The sequence below is a fragment of the Channa argus genome, chromosome 18 (genome assembly GCF_033026475.1).
Source record: "Channa argus isolate prfri chromosome 18, Channa argus male v1.0, whole genome shotgun sequence".
Taxonomy (NCBI): domain Eukaryota; kingdom Metazoa; phylum Chordata; class Actinopteri; order Anabantiformes; family Channidae; genus Channa; species Channa argus.
Window position 1 is genome coordinate 13,223,127 of NC_090214.1, and position 21,874 is coordinate 13,245,000.

General features: G+C 38.8%; 1 protein-coding gene across 2 annotated transcripts in view; it reads right to left on the reverse strand.

Moving 5' to 3' along the window:
• The window catches only part of si:dkey-112m2.1 (transmembrane protein 132D), a 140,266-nt gene that overhangs the window by 87,238 nt on the left and 31,154 nt on the right, over positions 1–21,874 (reverse strand). For both annotated transcript variants that reach the window (XM_067484941.1, XM_067484940.1), the window contains exon 3: positions 5,154–6,078. In XM_067484941.1, coding sequence (XP_067341042.1) covers positions 5,154–6,078 — 925 coding nt within the window. The remainder of the gene's footprint in view (positions 1–5,153; positions 6,079–21,874) is intronic.

Consider the following 21,874-nt stretch of genomic DNA (forward strand, 5'->3'; position numbering starts at 1 on the left):
TGGCTAACTAGCCATACCATACTAAGTTAGGTAAATAGGCCACTTTTGTAGCTCCAACAGTTACAGCTTCAGCTACAACGAACAACCACCGTGGACTTTATTACACATCCAAATCTTTTCTATAGGAACTATTCCCCTTTATTACCATTTTGCCAACCTGCTGTTAATGCAATATATGCCAACAAATTCTTGGCAATAAAATGTCTAGTACCACTGAGTGAAGTGCTTAGAGGTAAAGACTCAAGAATTAAATAAAAATAGATGATCTCATCTAAATGTGGATTTACATGTCCAAAGAAAACAGTGAGCCAAATTGGAGAAATTTCTACCTTTCCTGTTACTATAACCATGTCTTCTAAAAAATTCAAACCATGGCGACTTAACTGCAAACACAATTTTTTAAGGGGATGTAATTGGTGTATGATTATGTTCAAAGGCATCATATTAGAGTTACATTTACTAACAGAAAGTGATTGCAAAGAGTTAACTAGGGTGGGTGGCAGATGCAAAAAGCACAGTTTTAGGTTTAAGTAACAAACGCACTTTGGTTAAAGTAAAGGAACAGCAAGGTTTGGTTGATAAGCAAAAATACATGTGTGTGTGTTGACTGTTACATGTTTCTCTATAAAGCAAGTTTACAATTTTTCTCTAACCTTAACCAAGTGCGCTGAGTGCCTAAACCCAATCCAGAATTTCTGCATTGCAGCTGCATGTCTTGGGGAACCACTCAGGTTTTAGTTGACATGTATGGCTGTCCAGACTTATATTCTAATGAGTTCAAGCATGGGTCCAAGTGGAAATTCATCGCAATTTGAAGAACCTGCCGGAAACTAATTATTAAATATTACATTCATAAGAATTGATGGACATGCGTTCACCGTGGCCTTGACTTTTGACCCGCAAAACGGAAATCACTTCATCCTTGATTCCTTTTGGAAGTTTGTGCCACATTTAAATCTTTCGAGGCATTACTGCAATATCCCCTTTAGAAGAATGGTAACAGTTACTGTGACCTTATGTCTGTCCCTTTCAACTATTTGACCCCAAACATCTAATCAGTTCATTCTTTTGTGCTGTTGGATGTTAGTGCCAAGTTTGAAGAAGCTCCCAAAGGCGACCCTGAGATATTGCGTTACTAGCCGGATAGCACTGTTGCCGGTGTGGAGGCATAAGAAGTTAAATAATACTAGAAAAATTGATGTTTTAGTATAAGAAGAGATATTTAGATGTACCATAATATGTTGTCTGCTAAAATGTTACATTCCCCCAAAAAACATGTTTCTGTTTGCAGTTAAGTTGTATAGAAATGTAATTTTTAGTTGACAGGGTACAAAGATGCCAAGATTTACAATTTAGTGGATGTAGAGAACCAACTGAGGAAACCTACTCTATAACTTCTGGTTATCAGTCAGTATGTTGACATGCCCATATAAACCTTTTATCTTTTTAAATTAACATATTAATCAAAGTGTTTCACAATCTGGTTTAGCTTGGTGTTTGTGTTCATGATTAGTTCATGATGAGTTCATGATCATGATTATGATTAACTGAAACATTAAAGGCAGTTTAATGTTACAGAGAAACAATCTCCCCACCTGTGTTCTCTGGCTTGTGTATAACATCACTGTTTTGCATTTGCTTTTTCCTTTTCACACATAATTTAAAACACATAGATATCAGAAAAAGGTCTAAATTAACCGTTGTGACCAAAATATCGATGAGTAATTCAAATACAGATAAAAGTTCAATGTAAGCCTGGTGCTTGTAATGTATATGGAGCTCTCAGGCTAAGATATTAATATTTGTTTGCTGAGAATGTTCGAGAAAACATTTAATAAACTTGGAAAAAATTAAAAAATTAAATCACGGAGCTCTGCCCAGGCAATTGGAAGCAAATATGTCTAATCTGATTGTAAATGATAAATTAAGAGGATTACACAACACAATATTTCATCAAAGCAACAAAAGGCTTCAGAATGTAGAAACGGTAAAAGGAGGAGAAAATTTGTATTAGAAATTAACAGTAAATATCTGAAAGCAGCAGATGTTGTGGAGATGGATACTTTGTATTCTATGGTCACAACTTTGGCTGGGGTGGGGAAGATGGAGCAAGAGGAGAAAGGAGTTACCCTAGAGTGCATAAATAGGTTGTGATGCCTGGTTTCTGAGAGAAACGCAACAGAGCTGCATGGACAGTTAGCTGTCCATAAACACACCCACACCAGTGCAAAGGCAAACACTGGCCGACAGCATGCAAACACATACAGTACACTGTGAGGGGGAAGCAGAGTGGCAGTGTTAAACATACCCAAGTCAAAGTACCCATCAGAAGATAGCAAATGGTTAAAGGGTATTTTAAAGTGAAGCTTTGTATTATTAAGAAATTCAGCAGCAGGGAGAGAAAGACACTGGATGTAAGCACAGCTTTAGTCCTGTAGGATAAAAGCAACGCATAACAAAGCTGACACAAACTTAATGATTAGGATACTTAGTTTGGTAAGCTAGCAGTCAAGTGCTGTAAAGTAGCCTGTGATTTTCAAACACTTTGAGGTTAAATCTTTCAGTTGCTAATGAAGTATTTTGGTTGAATTTTTAGTCAGCACCATCCCAACGGAAAACATAAAAAAGATGAACATCTGAGCGATCAGGGTGCAACGCTGGTGCAAAAAGGCACTAAAGGAAAAATACCATCTTTAAAGGTTCCATTTACACACATGCTGACAAAAGTGATAAACACACACTGTGAGCGCTAATACTTCATGGGAGTTCATCATCACTGGAGTGAGAGAAAAAGCAATGAGGCTTTTTGGCAGATTTCCTGCTCAACCAGGGTTGACAAATTGCCAAGGCTCTCTGTCACAGCCCCACTTTGAGACTGCTAACTGTTTCATCTGCCATGATTTAGATCTCGGGCATAAAAGTAGCCCAGTGGAAATGCATATTCCTTACACCTTAATTTGCACCAAACAACACAGTGCAATTACAGTCACTTTTTATAGTAATATGTATGAGACGGAGCTCAACGAATCAATAACTACTTTGTTGTTGTCGAATCACTTCAAAACTTTGCTTTAGACAGGCAATTTTGAAGGAGAGCACATAAAAACAACCTTCATAAATGGGGCAAAGTGTAATTATGGTGTTTTCCAGTAAAAACAATCCACTCCAGACGGTCAAAAATGCTATTTGGAAAGTCTTAAGCATTCTCAGATCCTTCCAGATATTTGAAAGGAAACAACAAACACCAACAAACATCCAACAGTCTTATTACATCACAATTAGTCATTTCATCTATAGCAGTCAATGGCAGTTAATTTCTTCTATAGAGAAGCTTGGCTACATGTGATTTAAAGCTCTTATTTTAATTAAATTAAATTCAACTTTATTTTTTTAACGCCAATTTACAACAGTCTTCTCATAGCAGTAAGTAATATTTTAGATAAAAAAAATAGTGGGTGATACCAAAATATAAACCTTAAATATATACCAGCTAAAAACAATATCTGTAATATCAATATCAATATAATGTCAGATTTGGCTATTTCATTCAAGTTCACTGCATCACTGTAATACAATAGCTCAAACTTCCAGTTGCAGAAATCTTTTAAATAAACACCACATAATGATGTTAGTGATCACCAAGTCAGTATGATGATTGGGTATTAAAAGAACATCTCAGAGAAGCTGAGTCTTTCAGAAACAGGGATTTGATCAAGTTCATCACTTAATAAAAAAAACACCTTGAGAATAATGTTATCAAACAAGCAATGTATTTGGGGATTTCATCATCTGTGGTAAATAGCATCATTAAAACATTAAACAAATCTCTGTAGGCAAGAATCATAATCTTTAGTCCGTCAAGCAGACATGAATGTGTAGTGGAGATCACTGCTTGGGCTCATCAACACCTCTGAAAAAAACTTTCAGTAATCAAAGTTTGCTGCGTCCACACATGCAAGGTAAAACTCTGCCAAGCAGAACATCACCGTCTTCTGAGCCTGAGCTCATTTAAAATGGACTGAGGATAGGTGGAAGGCTGTCCTGTGGTCTGATAAAAGAATCATGGCTCCTGTGTAATTTATGCTAAAGTTAAGAGGGATGACCCAGCTATTTGTAAATGTAGTTTAAAAGCTAAGGCCTAGCTTATTTTAGCAACCCAGTCCAAAACCATATTTCATCACAATGACAGGGCTCTGTCATAAACACGTGTGGGAACTAAACTATCCTCCAATCCAGACCTGTCACCTGATGAAAACATTTGGAGTATTATGAGGTAAAAAATAGGTCAAATGAGGGCATAAACGTTTGAAATTGCTAAAATCTTACATCAGCCAAAAGTTGGAGAAAAAATAGCTTTTCGAAACCATTATTTACAATTGACACAGCACCCCAACTTTTTGGAAATAGGATTCAAATGGCAAAATGTCTAATGTCAAAGCAGGTTAAGGATTTAAAAGATCTAAAATAGTTTTGGATTTTCATTTAAGATATTATATTTTTATGATTAACCGACAAATGACCTAAATAAACAAGCTAAAAAACAGCTTCTGGGCCGTTAAATGGCAGTGTCATGGTAACATTGTCTGTGGGCTGGAGTGTGGTGTGGCCAATTAAAAGCTTATCACACACACACACATTTTCTGGTCTGTAATGCAGGAGATTAATCTCATCTCCTATTTTGCCAACTGCAGATTATTTTGATTAAAAATGCTGTTCTACAACAGCATCCAATCATAGGAAAAAGGAAATACAGTGACTGGACTTTACCTGTGTTACCACAAAAACTGCAAAGAAGAAGTCTGGTAATGCAATTACACACAGTATTGTACAATATTTTTAACAAAGATTGACTGTGCGTGATTCATTTTAGTCTATGACTAAGACACGCAGTGACTAAGAATTTCTTGACTTGTGCCTCAGCACAACTTCATACTTAGGGGGCAGACAGGTACATTGTAAATTATGTTGTGCATTGTCAGATCTGTGGTTATGGAGTTCAGGTTTCATCTATCACTACGGCTTTCTCTAAATCCCTACCAGCACTTCTTTCAACCGTGTTTATGTTCAGTGTATTATTCTGTTTAAACTGCAAAGCGAGGAAATATTGGTGCAGCAGCAGCAGAGTAAGCAGTTGTCTCTATAGGCTGACTCACCTGAGGGTGAAAATATGCACTGAAGAAAGTGTGGACAGAGCCAGAAAAGTTGAGACAGTTTCTCTCTGCCGGATGGGTTTGGAGGGCGCCATAACCACAAAATTATTGTCCAACTTTAGCTCTGACAGTGGCTGAAACAATCGGACACTCCCAATGCGCTGCATGGGTGTATGCCCTGCAAAATAACCCATCGGCCTCTGCTGGTCTGTGCGAACGGAGCTGCCCTTCCTTGAGTCCTCTGAGCTGCAGTCTCCGCTGTCCGTGATTTGAACCATGTAGTAGAGCTCCACAGGAGTGCCCTGGGCCTGCTCAGAGACCCTCTGCCTCCCCGGCCTGACAGTAGGCGGGCTGAACCAGCTGGCTAGGGGCTCCAGCTCCGCTACACATATCCCCAGTTCACCTTTTAGCCTGCATGTGCCACGCACCTCTTGAGTCTCATGGAAGGCAAACATCCTGACACAGGGCAGCTTGTGGATGGCGCTGTAATCATCCCAGTCCCTTCCTGCAATGTAAAACAACACCTGAACCTTTGGCCAACTAGGGTGAATACTCTCACTTATGATGTAGGTGTGGACCTTCCAGTTGAATGTAAAGAGAGGTGGGGATGATGTTGATGTTGGCACTGATGATGAAGTATAGGAGGGTGTGCTAAAGGGTGCCGGCAGTGTTTGTAGCAGCTCCAGAGGCACAGGCTGCTGGACAGACAACGGCCCGTAGCTAGCGTTGACAGACGGCATCTGCCTGGCCTGGTGGATGAAGAAAGACTCTGTGCGAGCCTGCAGGCTGGAGTTCCTCATTAAGTCCTGGTTTGCCTCCTGTAAAAAGAACGCTGACTCAGCATTGAGAATCCGGTAGCTGACAGGCAGATAGATAGGCATGGGGCTGTACCTTTGCAGGCCCTCCAGGTTCACCTTGCTGTCCACCACTGAAACAGAGAGTGAAAATAACGATGAGTGCTTGATAAACTTTGTTCCAACAATCCAGAATAAGTGTGGTTATCATCATCATCATTATCATATTACTTTTAGCTTTATAGAGAGAGTCATTGTCCACATCCTGTTAACAAAAATATAACCAGCCACAACCGTTAGAAAAGGGAATGAGAAATTTGGAGCAAATAACTCTCAACCTGGACGATGGTCCTTCACATTTCACATAACATTTGCATGCATTGTCTGAAACCTGAGGATATCATAGCTACACTAAGTTCTAGCACTGAATGTTAAATAGTTTGTGGGAGATATTTCCATGTGATATTACTTTCATGAGCTGCTGCTCTTTTTTAAAATAATCTGTTAGACTCAATTGGAAGCACTTGTGTCTTTTGGAGTGGCTTATCGGGCTGGTCTGTTTTCCTTCCTGCTCTCAAGCCTTTTCATTATGACACGATAACTCTATGTCCCCTCTTCCAACTTTCACATTTTATTTCTCTTATCACTTGATCTTTTGTCTGTCACTGTTTGTCCTACTAGCTATTCCTTAAGTTTCATGTCCATTAGGTAAGTAAAAGTTGTGATTTCCATGTCAGATGCTTAAACAATTTCCTAATTCTATACAACATTCATAACTAATCACGTTTTGGATATACAGTGTGATAAATGGAAACTAAAAGAAAAGTAAGAGCAACTCAGAGCTTGAAACATTAAAATTGAATGAGGAAGCTGATGAGACAGCTTGAAGAAGGTCTTGGAAAACAATCTTCCTTTGTCTTTGTAAAGTTTAATTGGCAAATGTATTTCGATATTGCAGTTTGATTGATATGTTGGTGCACACATGGCATTTTTATTTAGTACAAAACGGTAGAGCTAGAAAAATACCAAGATAATTACTACACAGCAATAATTTGGGAAAAAATTTCTTGTTACTTATTTTTTGATCAAATGTTTTCTTATCGAAATTGGGAAACATGAAAAGTTCTACTTTTATAGTTTGTATTAGGGCAATATTAAACATTGGTGCAATAAGTATTATGAAATATGAATGCCCAAACTACATTCTAACACAGATATAGTTACTAAAGTTGGGTGACATGACCTTAATATTAACGCAAATACTTTAATGTCTTTGATGTACAATCTTACCAGTATGATGATCCTAGTAAACCCTGCAACTTAACTCTACATTAAAATATTGTTCATTAATGGTTTCGATTGAAACAGTTTTAAACATAATTGTAAATACAACCAAGTTAAATTTACAAAGCAATATTTATTCAAATTAGGCAAATATGACCAGCTGTGGAATGGAATACATGACATTATGATCACCTGTGCAATCTAATGTAATCCAATACAATACTCCGCTCCGCCATATATTCTACTTTACTAAAGGTTATAATTTCTCAGTTTTTAGGTTGAAACATTATAATTCTACGATGTGTTTATTTGTTGAGGTCAAAGTAGGTATACTGTAGTCATACTGGAGTGCATTATAAGAAGAGGTGGTTCTAATGTTTTGCCCGCCACAATTAAAATGAATGAGGGGGCCAAAACATTAAAACCACCAAGAAATCTGTGCATTGTGTCTGTGTTAGGATTTTTCTGAGATATGATTGAGGTGTATAATTTTGAACAAACTGCTGAAATTGGGCACCAAGTTTGAAAGTAGATTGCCTCTGTAGGCTGTGTATCACATCTGCTGCTGCAACTCTTGGTCATGTTAAACTGTCCAAACTACGAATACTAGCTTCCTCTTGTTCTCAGTACAATGGCATCCACCTGTCCCTACTGTATTTTGCATGACACATCTTACAATTTAAAAGCTTACATTTTGAAAAATGAATTGTTTGGTTTTCATGACATAACTCAGATTATACTAGCACCAATTTCCAATAACATCTATCTCATTTTCCAATTGTTTTTCTTACTGATTCTCACTCTTCTGCAAGTTGGCACTTCACAAGAAGCAGCTCAAAGTTCAGTTCACACACATTATTTCTCTGAAATTAGCCTTGGAAAACTTCATTTCCATTAGACACTTGTTTTTTTGACAAAAATAGGGCAGGGCAGTGGGAGGAGTTATTGGCATGTATTACTGATAAAACACACTTGTAAGCTCTTTCCAAATCCTAGTGACCTATGCTTTGTAGGGTCTGCCTCTCACTCACTCACACACACACACACACACACACACACACACCTCAAGTAAACAAAGCCTTTACCGCTCATGTACTCTGTATGTCAGCAACTGTTGCTCTGAATTGCAAACAGACATACACAGAAGGAAAAAAAAAAGGTGCTCAATGAATGCAGCTAATTAAATGCACAACAGCGTCAGTTCTGCTGACACTCCAATGGTAAACCAAGCACAATGCCAGTACAAATTCAGCAGACCCCACAGCACCCTGAAGCCTGCGTCAATCTCTGACTCTCTCCATCCTGCAAATCTTTCTGACCCTTTGCCATCAACTTCTGAATATTTGGACTGATCTAGCCCATGAGAACCCATTGAATTTTTTGTCTCAAACACTGCATACTGTGGAAGACGTGGTCTGGTTGTGACTTGTGACAATCCCTGCTATCAGGGCAGCTTTTCAGATTGACAGAGCCAGGTTCAGGTACAATTCTATAGCTATTTTTAAAAGATGTCCACTCACTTGAATATGACACAGACCAATACTCAAATTGAAGTCTCAATGGATAGCAAAGGTCAATCACGTGACATCGTTTTTTATTCAGTCAATTTTATGCAAAAATGAATAGAAAAGTTTCTCGAAACTGCCTGTTTCTCCACTACAGCTATGAAAATTGTGCTGGCTGGCCAAATGAAACAACCACACAGCTGAACCTAATTACAGACCTCTCTTCTTTATAATCATATGCATTAATTGTAAAATGTCTGATGCTGATATGGGTAACAAAGCCATGAAAAGAAAAATTATTCATAAATATAAATTAGTTGCACTATTCTCTAGCATTCTAAGCAGTTGCAGTTGCAGTGTTTGTATTCATGTTATACACCTACAAATTATTCGGATGTAAATTAGTTAAACTTTTCGTAACTGCATCCATGATTGGCAGGAATAGTAAAAGATGTAAACAAATTCACCGAGATGATGGTGAGTGATGGCTGTTACACAGTTTTGACTGAGAGAATGATGTTTAATCTTAAGAAATGACAAAGCACACACACAGCATTATTAAGGGGGGAGCAGGTGTTTAGATGGTGCTGGATCTTACTTATAGCACAGTAAGAGGATTTCCATGTCTCTTTTTTCTCTGGGGGATGTGACACAGTGTCCTATATTCCACTTACTCTGACACAGATGAAACTAAATACCTCATTACAACAGAAAAACGCTGTAATTTGTAACTTCAGATTTAGAATATGTCCCGTTCTATGACAGCAATGGGACATCATAAATAGGGAGGCAAAGCTGGTGTGATTTGTAGCCCTGAGTTGCCCTTGGATTTCATGTCTGCAGCTATACTGTACTTGTAAATCATGTCTACAGCACTGTTTCTGCAAATGAAAAAAGAGATAACTTAACCCCAGTGGTAAATCCTGGCTGTAAACTCTTTTGGTAGATTTCTGGACACTGCCAGCCCCTGAGGACGCAGGCAGACAAGTCTGATCACATATCAAACATGCAGCGAAACCAGACTGCCCTCGTCAGTAGACAGACGTCAGATTCAGGATTTAATGTCTTGATGTTATATTAATGTACTGTCAGCCAGGGGGCCCACAGGACCATGGGACTTCAAATTAAAATGCATTTAAAGCATTTTCCATGACATTCCAAAACATGCGGGAAGCAACTTCTAAAATAAACTCAACGTGGTATTAAAGCATTTATGTCCCCAAGACAGAAATGTGTGGCTCTAAATCAAACTGTTTCTTATAATCACCTGTTCTCATCCCTTGCGACCTGAGCAGAACACCCAAGAAATATAATCCCTTCATCTTGCCTCCCTCCTTCTACTCCTTCTCTTTTCATCCTGTCTTTATCCTCCACCATGTGTGCATTCTGCAACCACTCCCTTATCAAATGTATTAAGTTGGCCTGAGTTCAGTAATACATTAATCAGATCTTATATCAGATTTAAAGAGAGAAAAGCAATTTAGGTAGGATGTAGGAAAATGAACAGCAATGAGAGATGGAATGGAAAAGTGGGCGGCAATGTCTTCTTGTTCAGAAAAAGTCAAAGATTACAGCACAACAAGAGATGATGTGCATGACCCAGATGCCTCTTTCATTGTACGATTCAGTTAAAATTAGACTTGTTTTCTTTTGGAGCTCAAGCATGGCAGAACATTGCTGTAGCTTGTTTTAGAAACTCCTTTACAAAAGTTCACCGCTTTCCAACCTGTGGATGCAATTCTTATTCCCTCTTCTCTCACGGAAAAAGCAACCACAGGTGGTCACTGACAAGCATGGCATGAGAAATGTAAATCTAGTCCATGTGTCTGTTCAGCTGTGATTTGCCCCAAAACAGTCTCTATTGGGATGATCTACACTTTATATCGTCTCTGAACTCCTCACGCACACACACACACACACACGCACGCATGCACAAACGCGCACACGAACATGACCTGTTGCTGACAGGTTACACAGCCTACACCTTCTGTGTAGATGTAGTGTTACTTTCTTCTGTACATACAGGCAAATTATAGGTTCACTTAAAGCTGCAGGTCAATATACACTTTAATTAGAAGTAGCATGCTGCAAAACTTAGTAGTTATGCAGAAATCATTTGAATTATCTGCTTGATAGAAGGTTGAAGCTTTTACAAAAACCTTCAGAAGTAAATATCTCTGTAGTGCTGCCAGTTGTTTTGTGCATCTGACTTAATGGGGAGGTATCAAAGGCACCTGTCCACAATAAGATACGTTTCGAAAGATATTTCTACAAAAAAGGGTACATATGGTAGCAGTAAGACAATAAGTGAGTAAATATTTATTTTCTCAGATACTTTGGGAACTTCCAGGAGAGGCAGGTGTTTGTACTCCTGTTTTTAAGGATTTATATTTTAGGAACCAGTCCAGTAAGAAAATATCTTAGAATGAAGTAAATATTTATTTTTTCGCAATTTTAAATTGACTTTGTAAAAAGTTTTTGTTTTGAATTAATCCTTCAACATCCTAAGTCTCATTTTATTTTCAAACCAAACTGTCTAATATGAGTCATCTTTCAATTGTCCCGAGGAGACAAAAAAATAAATAAATAAACTATGGAAGAGCAGCTATTTGCACTTATTGAAGAAATAAAAGCAGAGTGTCCTTATTTAAGAAAATCACCCAAAGACACTTGTTAAACTACCCATAACAAGCCATTTTCATGCTGTGTGATGCTGTTATTTGTTAGTCTCTGCTTCCACTTTTGTATCAGGAAGCGCCAACGGTTTTTATTCCACTGATGTGTGAAGAAGAAAAGCACATCTTGGTTCGTGTCTTCTGATACTGGCATTTAAAATAGCTTTTGAAAATACAAATTTACCTAAGTCCACAAGGACGAACAAATAAGACGTGATCTTTACATGGCATTTTCTTTTGTTAAACATTTGCTCTATGTTGGAGATTGCTCTGTAGATGAACTGCTTAGGGGACCTTGAAGTCACCATCAACGGACCTGCTGTTGGTCAGTGTGAGAGGTAACTTTTTCATTTTCATCCACAGAACAATGGAATGAAAAGGGTATTTTGGCTGCTATATAAATGTCAGCAGCTGCTCAAATGGAGAAAATGCCAATGGCAAAGTCAAGCAGTTTTAAAACCTTATCAAAGATGATTCTGATAAACTCTTGCGAACACACAAAGGGCAGAGGACCGAATGTCTCCAAAACCATAGGAGTGACAATATATTAAACAATAACAAAACTGTTAATTTCTGTATTTAGCATAACAATATCATATTACCCTTCTACTCAAAAAAACTAAAAAACAAAACAAGAACTAATATAACTAATATCAAATTTACATATACTTATTTTCTGTTTTAAGTTTCACAACCTTAAATTCAGTGCAGCCTGAAAAAAAAAAGGTCTTCAGTGGCTAAGTAAAATGTCCTGCATGAAATCTCAACACAAACACACTGCAACACTAATAATGCATGTGATGGACACTTAGTGACACAGCAGGAGAACCATGGTAGAGCAGAGTGCCCACTCCCAGCTGGAGGTTAATCGGACCACATAAAAGAAAAGCACATCTCATCTTTCATCACTAGGCAACACATTTATGCAGCAATCAATAGGTGGCATCATATTTTCCCCTTTCAGAGAAATGAGGCAAAATGAAGTACTGTGGCCTGAGCGAGATGGATGGGGCAGGGCTTCATACCGTACAGATATCAGCAATGAAGTCTGGGCCTTAAGTTTCTATAAAACCTGGGCTGCTTCTTTCTCTGACAAATCTCACCGCCTCTTTAAGTCCAAAATGGCCTCTGGGCCATTTCTGTCAATAAATTCCCTGAGTCTGAACATAAGTAATTTACAGCACCCTTGTCATCTCACTTTCTCCAAGGCCTTTGCCTCTCATCTCACCTTTTAGTCTGAACTTAGACTGCTGGAGGAGAGGGAGAAGTGTGACTCACTATCACATGGGCATCCATGTTTTAAATGAAGCCACAGGCAGCAAATGTACATCTCTTAACAAACAGAGAAATTGACCGCAAAGGCCTAATTATTATTATTATTACTACATACTCAGAGAAAGTTGAAGGAATAATGTTAAATATTGCCAAGACACAAAGGCCCTTGTGATCTGGCTTCATATACGTAAAATATGCAGATGCTACATTTGATATAATGAACACTTAACAAAAACAAAAAAACAAATTAAACAGTTTGACAGAAGAACTAAAACAATTTTAGATGCCACAGCTCATCATCCATAGATCATGCTTACAGTATTCACTGAGTCGGAAATTGTCACAGGGATGCCCCATAACCTGTAATCTCAGCAGGGCACAACACAGACAGCACAGCACTGGTCCAAGTCCGTCACTTATATTCCATCTAGCCAGCAGGTGATTTTAAGGTGCTTTCATTTTTAGTGGTGTTAGTTAGAGGTGAAGAAACCAAAGCTTTCTGAAGAAATGAATCAATATAAAGCCATTTAGCTGAAAATGGTGGCAGCTGCTGTCCAAATCCTTGGAATTACATGTGAATGGGTGAAGTAAATGATATAACAGTCGATCAGAATACAATGTTTTTGTGCTGGCAATTTTTTGTTATTTGGCATTTTTGTTAAACGGCCTTTGGCTTGTCCCTTTACGGGTCGCCACAGCGGAACATGTTCCGCACGTTGATTTAGCACGAGTTTTTACACCGGATGCCCTTCCTGCCACAAGTCTCCCATTTTTTGTCCGGGCTCAGGACTGGCACCAGGGTCACCCTTGGTGGCTGGGTGGGGCCACACCTGGTGGGTTGGGATTCGAACCCAATGCCTTCTGCATCCCAACCCAATGCTCTACCACTGAGCCACCAGACCCCATGTTATTCTGTTTAATAATACCTGAATAATGAAATCAGATGATTTTTAAATAAACTGCTCATCTTTGAATGAGAAAAATAAGAAGCAAATCTATGTTCAAAATCAGATATATTGAAGCTTCATTTGGGGAGGTGGTGATTTTTTTGGGTGATTGTTTTTGGCAAAGCTGATCTGCCCTATAAATACACCACACCAACTTCACCAAGGGGACAACAACAACAACAACAACAACAACCTTTTGAACAGAATAAAATCACCTTTTGTCTTAACTACTTGACCAACCTTACACCAAATTGCAGTAACCACTATTTCTTTGCAAGTGATAGTCCCCAAAAATTGAAACCTGCTCATTTTTATGTTCTCTGATGCAAAAATAAAAAAACGGAAAAGCTGAATTTTATCATCTAGAGCACAGAAAAATAAAACTCCTTTTCTCTGCTGGAATAGTGATTCAGTGAGTAATTACATATTACTCTGTTTAAACAATGGTGAAATTAGTTGTTTGGAAGCTGTCCTTTCTTGAACAGCCAATGTGTTGCGCTAGCTGCCTCAATTACATCGAAAATGTAACTGCTGCTAAAAATGACATTTAAAATCCATCCTCTGTGTCAGCTCACTTGGAAATAATGTATTTCATTGCAACAGGAATTTTTAAGTAACACTAATGGAAACAAAGACCATATCCCACCCGTTTGGGCATTAGTTATGCCTGACTGGGGAAAACTTCCAAAAGCTTCCAAACATTTCTTTGTCCGCATAAAGATGATTTTTTTTCCCCACTCATTCTACAGGGCATCACGTTTCCCTGGTGGTGGAGCAACAGCAATGAAGAGCACTTCGCCATTTGTGTGAAGAGAAAAAAAAATAAAATAAAAATCAAAGCCTTCTGCCTTGAAGACGCTTTTGGGACACGAATGGGCTTTTTATGACACTTCAATTCTGTCCATTGCCTGTGGGCCTAGTGTTGTGCGTTGTACAGTGTCAGAAAAGGAGGAGGTGAATGGCAGAGCAGGGAGTCACTAAGGAGCCAGTGGTTGTTTAGATGAGATGAACTAGGAGACGAGAGCTCTTGAAAGAACGGGGCCAAATGTGCTGAATAGAGCAAAGCAGCAGTTAGCCTTCCTACGAGGGCACCCACAGGGGTAATCGAAGGCTTCAACTTTAACTATGTGGGCTCTGCTCTTGGCACTTAAGACCACAGATTGCCCACGTGAGCTTATGATGTGACCAGCTCGCTCTCACAGTCAAGTAATCGCACTTTGAAAGTGAGTCAAATAAAAGTAGTGACAGTGACAGATGATGCGGTGGTGTGCTTAGACCGAGGGAGACCTGTGTCATAAATAACGACTCTCTGCACATGGTAATCATATCCAAGTGAATCCATTTCAAGTATACAGTGTCCTGTACACTGGGGATGTTTTTTTTCTTTGTGCAAATATATAAAATCAGATGCATTTAAGTGAATAAGAATAATGCAGTGAGTTGGCAAAAAGGAGCCGGGTGAGTAATGGTCTGGCATTTCCAGCAAGGTTACACTGCAGGAAAGTCAATGGGCCTTGGACACCAGGCACTGCACCTGCTCCAGTAACTCATCTAATGCAAACTACAAAATTAATTATGCTTAAAAGAAGAGATGGGCAGGTATTCAATATAATAGCTTGCCGTCTTTAAATACAAATGTACAGCACATATGGACCAGTGATGTTGGTTCCACAACAACAATCTCATTTTTTGTGAAAAAAAAAAAAAATTATTGTCTTTAGCTACTGATAGAAACTCATTTGTACAAAACCTCTGCAAATCCACAACTGGCATAAATAAACATAATGCAGTAGACTGATCATTAGTTTATGTACAAAGCAGTGAAACTATAGGCATAGCAGCAATCCTCTTATATCAATAACTAAAGACATAGCATTAATCTAACACTGCTCACCTCTCTGAATTCTGCGCTCGATGATGCCATTTGTGAGAGAGTAAAAATGAAAAGTCAACCAAGAGAGAAATGAAAATCATAACTATTCTTTTGTCAAAAATTCTAATAACAGTTATTTCACATTGCTCTATGAAAGTGTCATTTTTCCTTATTTTTATGTTCAAAACAAAAAAAATCAAAACAAGGACAAGTCTATTGCAAACCGCAATAGCAGGTTGTAAAAAAGTGCAGCCAACGTGAGTTAGAGACATGCTTTTGAGCCTAAATTTCCATGTGTTACGATATTAAGTACAATTTGTGGAACAGTGAAGCTGGAAAAAAAAAAAAAAAAAAAACTGAATTTCAGGCTCTACAATGCAATACTAGAGAACAGTGATGCAAAACACTGACATTTCAAAACACTGTTCTACTAGACTTAGTTAAACATACAAGCGATGTGGTCTGTGGTTGGCTGTAATTGCGCTAAGCTCTTGCAGAAGTCATTTTTTACAGCTCAAAGATCTGTATCTGCTTCCCGGCGGAGGGGGAGTTGGGTGCTACAACATAATGTGTGACAAAATATGTGTTGAGGTTTTTGTGGCTGGGAGTGGATAATCTAACAATCACACCACACAGTACAGACACACGATGAAAAGAAGAGTCCTTAGGAAATATGGTTCATGTGCTTCTACTGCATGCACGCATCCATGCATGCATGTGCTGCAAATGTATGTGAATGTGGAATTTGTTTTGCTTTTTTATTTTTTAATGTGTGTCTGGGTACACATTTCTATATGTATGTGACTTGTCTAAGCATGAACATACTCCTTAGAGACTAGCAGCCACATATAGACAAACTCTATCCCCAGACATTTTAAGCCAGCAAGCACCACAGTGATCAAATGGCAGATTATCACAAGTTATATCTTTTGTTATTTAAAGTTTTTTAAGATTATCTAAAGCTCAAACTGTAACAACTGTTAAGAATGGTCCAAATGCATTTTTTGAATGTGGCAGAAAGTATGTGAGAGTGAGAATGAATGAGAGTCGATGTGAGTCGTTCAGTGGCAATGGAGGAGAGGCGTGTGCCTCTGACTGCAGTGGGGTGGTGAACAGCATGGAAGAGAGGAGCCTGGTCTCTCATGGCCCTGAGGAAGTCCACTGCACGCTCCAGCAGGAGCAGAGGGAGAGAACAGACAGTCACTTTGCTGCTGCTCAGAAACTCTGAAATGAGATGAACTCAGAGGTCTCTCCCTGCAGCAAGCAACGCTCACGGCATGCATTTCTTTATCCATATCCTCCCCCAAAAATGCCACGGAGAATTTTGAGCCTTTGAGTGAGCTTAGTGGTTATGGGACCAAGCGGGAAATGGAAATAAAGATGCGGAGAGAAAGGCTGTCTATCATTTTCACTCAATGCTCAGACCTAGCTTTATTTGTCAGCCTCATCCTTCTCTTGCCAGATTTTGCGACTAACAGAAACCGTGAAAGGTTTAGCCAGATAATCACCTCACATTCGCCCTGGGTTTTGTTGAAAAAAAAAAAAAAGCTTCATTTTTTTTCCTTTTTTTTTATAGTCAATCATAAAGTGAGATACCACGCATCATAAAATGTCTTTACCTCACCGTGCCCCTCTTTAAAAAGCTGACTACCTTGGGTACATCAGTCATGTTGGGAATACAGTATGTGTGATACACAGAGCCAAGGTTACCTGTCCTATAGGGTATCGATTATCTGCCATTTCCTCTTCTTCTATAAGGTACTACCTATTTTGAGGTTATACTCTCTAGCCCCCTCTTCAGACATAGCACATCTCTGTGTGCACTCTATAAGAACAGAAGTGTGCAGGCCGTTTATGTAGGAGAACCTAAAGTTTAAGAAATGCTCCTGTCAGAGCTTAAATTTCATCGAACCAAGATGAAAAATGTGATTGCACAGTGAGACTGTCAAAAGTAAATTCGACAGTAGACGAATAATGAGAACATACACGTGGAGCACCCTGTAGCTCAGCTGCATTGTGCAGAGATGAGTGGCTGCACTCTCTGTGTGTCCCCTCACTGGGATGTGGAATAAATGAATGAATAAGGGAGTTGTGATCTTAGACTGTACAATAGAAAAAAGTTTCTTTTCTTGTAAACACGAAAAGAAACTTCTGACATGAAACATGAAATTCTCACTTAAATTACATCTAAACTCAAGACTTAACTGAAGTACTTTAAATCCCATCCTAATACCTGGAACCCACAGGCTCTTTACCTGAAAGCCCATCACCAGGTGACAGTCTTAAATAGTCTTATCACAATGCATTACACCAGCAGGATAACCTTTAACACCATTCACTCTGGTTTTCTCTAAAAAAAAAAAAGTGAGCAGGAAACACTACTTTACTGTATGGCCAGGAGTGAGGAGCTTTCCTAACAAAAAAAAAAAAATCATGACAAACTAATTCAAAGCCAAATGATTTAATTTCTCTCATTCTGTGCAAAATGTTTAATAAGTTAGCTTTGATTGCTGTATGCATCAACAGGACAAATAAACTCACTTGATAATAATAAACCACAGTTGCAGGGTGTTTGAGCACTAAACAGCAGATCTTAGACCAACTACTGCATATTTGAGAGCCAACTATACTAATCTTTACAAGACTGTTTCTTGTGTGTGTTTAGTTTATAGCACTGAACAGAGGGGTGTTTCATCTAATAGAGGTAATGATACTTGATAGATGTTGTATACATTTAAAACTGGTGCACATTTACTTGGAAAGGTGTGAGGTATTAAAAAGGGAAAACAGAAACTAGAACAAAACAAAACAAAGTGAGAAGCACATATTTGACTCACACATTAAAGAAAGGAAATGTCTTTTAGAAAATGTTTGTTCTTATTTCTCATAAAATATTATTTCGGCTCTTTGGAAAACAGAATATTTGCTTTTATTTATATTTGAAGTTAAGTACGTTTTAAATCACTTTGACAAAAAGTAAATCCACAAGCTTAATTTAATACCCACTGAGACGAGAGTAAGTGGTCTTGTAAATATCCCTGCAGATATTATAACTGACCAGAACTGAGCCACAATGGCTGGGCCTTTTAATAACCAGTAATAACCAAGCTGTTATATTGGGCAACTTTTGCAATGACATTTAAATTTAGCAAAAAGTTTTTGTGAACCATTTATGTGAGGTTTCCTCCCAAAGGGTGCTAATAATGACAATGTTTACATGAGCAAAACCTTGATTTGTGGTTATTGTACAGATTTCATAGTCTGCCACATTTGAACTGATCCACATTTGATTCAGCTTTATTCACAGGATCCTAACTTTGTTTTTAGCAATGCAAATGGCATGGCTCTGTGGATGGAAATAATGGGTGGACAGTCAGCTCACCACTTCAATCCAGGTTGAAACGTCTCAAAAACTATGGGATTGTTCTCTAAACAATGATTCCTACACTAGAGTTGAAATCTTAGAATAAAATAATTAAGGGAAAGTTCAGTTTTAGCTTTTTCTCCTTTTCTCCTTGTGTTTTCCCCACATAGCCTTTGCCTCCCCCACTCTGTGCATGTACTTTCATGACATACAGCAACATGTAGCCACAGTGACATTTATGTCATAGTCTGGCACTTGCACATTGATCGGTGCCCTTGTAAATCAGAAAAAGGCATGTACATGTATCACCTTTGCATTCCCCTGTGGCTTGCTCTCATGTTGATAATCCACATGCCATCAAGTTCACAATCTGGGGATCACATGCCCTCTCTTCTGTTTTCAGTATCAACAGTAGCCTTTTTAACACTTCAGATAAGAAGCTGCTTGTAAGAAAATTACTAAAATTAGCAAATTAGCATAAGTATAAAAAGAAGAGCAACGCACAGCTGTTATGGCCTGTGTTTAACCAGGACCTCTAATGAGAGCACCTATTCATCTTCTCTTGATTTTCTCTATTAGCATGTGCATGAGTGCATTGATATTGACATGCATTGGCATTCTTATCACATCTAAGTAGACATCATCTAAGTGTCCAGAAAGCAGAGCAGGCTCTTAGAGAAAAGCAATGGGTTGATAGGAACAGATCGATATCTAAGGTGCCTATTATCATTGCCAACCAAACTGGGAGCCCAAAATGATCCTTCATTCAGTTAATGATCTTTTCTAAATACCTGCACAGGAGAACTCACTTGTTTATGTTAGTTTGCATTGATCTGACACAGGGTGTGTGCAGTCTTGGGAGAATTCATTGTATTCACACAGATCCTGTTGAAACAGGGGATCTGCCAAACTTTGATTGCAGCTCCCAGGATGAAACAATAAACCAGAGTGGGTGACCAGCAAAGCAAAGCAGATCCACTGAATGAAAACAAAACAAAAACAAAAAAAACAAAGCAGGTATTATTGTTGTCTTCAGTAGCCGCAGCTGAATTACCAACAACGTCTTTACTTAAAGTTCACATTCAATGGCTTGATGTGTTTTAAGAAGAACAATCATATTGGGCATCATGCCTTGTAACACTTGGCAGCTTGGCTTAGCTCCCCTGGCCACTAGGAAGCTCTTGTTGTTTTTATATTCTCACTTCAGCAGCAAGAGCCATTAAACATAAAAGAACAGTGGCTCTTTGTCACACAGAGACACCAGTCATGAAATTTTAACAGCTAGAAGTACTGATCTGGTGGTGGATCTTGTTGCCCGATTTTTCATTTAATGATGCACCAAATGTTTTCTATTTGTGAAAGGTCTGGATTACAGGCAGGCCAGTTCAGCACCCAGACTCTTCTTATGCGAAGCCATGCTGTTGTGATGGATGCAGTATGAGTTTTAGAATTGTCTTGCTGAAATATGCAAGGTCTTTGCTTAAAGAGGCATGTGGAATGGAGCATATGTTGCTCTAAAACTTCTACATGCTCTTCAGCATTGATGGTGCCTTTCCAGATGTATAATCTGCCCACACCATAGGAACTAATGCAATTAAACTGTCCGTTATCAAGCTGGGTGGTCTGGGTGGTTCCTCTCCACTTTAGTCCACAGGCTACGGAGTCCATGGTTTCCAAAAAGACATTTAAAATTTTGATTCATCAGTGTGTATATAGATAAAAACATTTTTATAAAAATTTGGTTGATTAATGTTCTGTCAAATATGCAACAATAACTGAGCAAATGAATGTGTCATCAAGAAGATGAAAAACAGCTGACCAAAAGAAAAGTAGCAGCGGCTTCAAACCATGCATACCATCCAAACCTCCCACCTATCACAGCATGTAGCAGTCTGTCTACAGATCTCTGGCCCGAAATCCCCCACAATGACGCTTTTAGCTGGGCAATCTCTCCAGGGCCCTCATTCTCAACTCAGCATCACTGCAAAGTCATTTCCGAGCCACACAGGATGTTTCACACTCCTCATTCACTCAGAAATGAAATGGCTTCAAAAGGTCACACTGTTTTCTCCATAACCGCACCTCTGTGCTCAGCAATGGGGACCATGTGCACGTCTGCGGGCCTATATTGTATATTTGTGTGCATAATATACACAGGTTAGGGCAAGTAGCAAATGTGTAGCGTGTCTCAGTGTTTGTGTAAATTTGGGTTTAGATGGATACTTCAGAACATAACATGGGAACATGGTCCCACTTCATAGGATTTGTGTTTGTGTGTTCCAGATCTGTGCTCAGCCCCCTGTAAAGATCAGTGGGGCGTGCAGAGGAGTGCCTGTTCCTACAAGTACACACTACTGCTGAGCTGACAGCACACACTGTTCAGTGGCTTGGATATGAAAAAGAATATTGGGCAGCTCAAGGGGGGTCTTAGAAGTCATCGCAAGCAGACACACACACACACACACAGTCCCAGTGTCTCTTTTGATCTTACTGGTGAGACTAAATTAACACTGGACATCTCTAGGGTTTCATAGTCGCTCACAGGCACAGCGTCCATGTTACAATATCAGGGTATCACCCAAAACATTACCCAAACCTGTCTTCCCTGTTCTATTATTCACGTTCCGTTCTCTCAACTTCAACTTCAAATTCTCTCTTTCATACATCATTTACTTTCTCCTGTTCAGGAACCTTTCAACTTGTGTATGTATCAGTAACTACAACAGAAAGAAGAAGAATAAGTGCACACTAAGAGAAACCATATTGAGGCCAGCTTTTGTGGCGATTGGATAAAATGCTGTTTGACCACGGTCAGCAAAAAATAATTATTTTTATTAGTATTTAATCTCGCAATTATATTAAAGAACTGTCTTGTCTCAAATTTTGAAATAATACACATCACAATTTCCTAGAAGAAGGGGACATCTTTAAGCCAACAATTCTTCAAAACTAAATGATAAAGTCTGTTGTTGTGACTGCTTTACCTTGACTCAGACTCAAAGTGGAC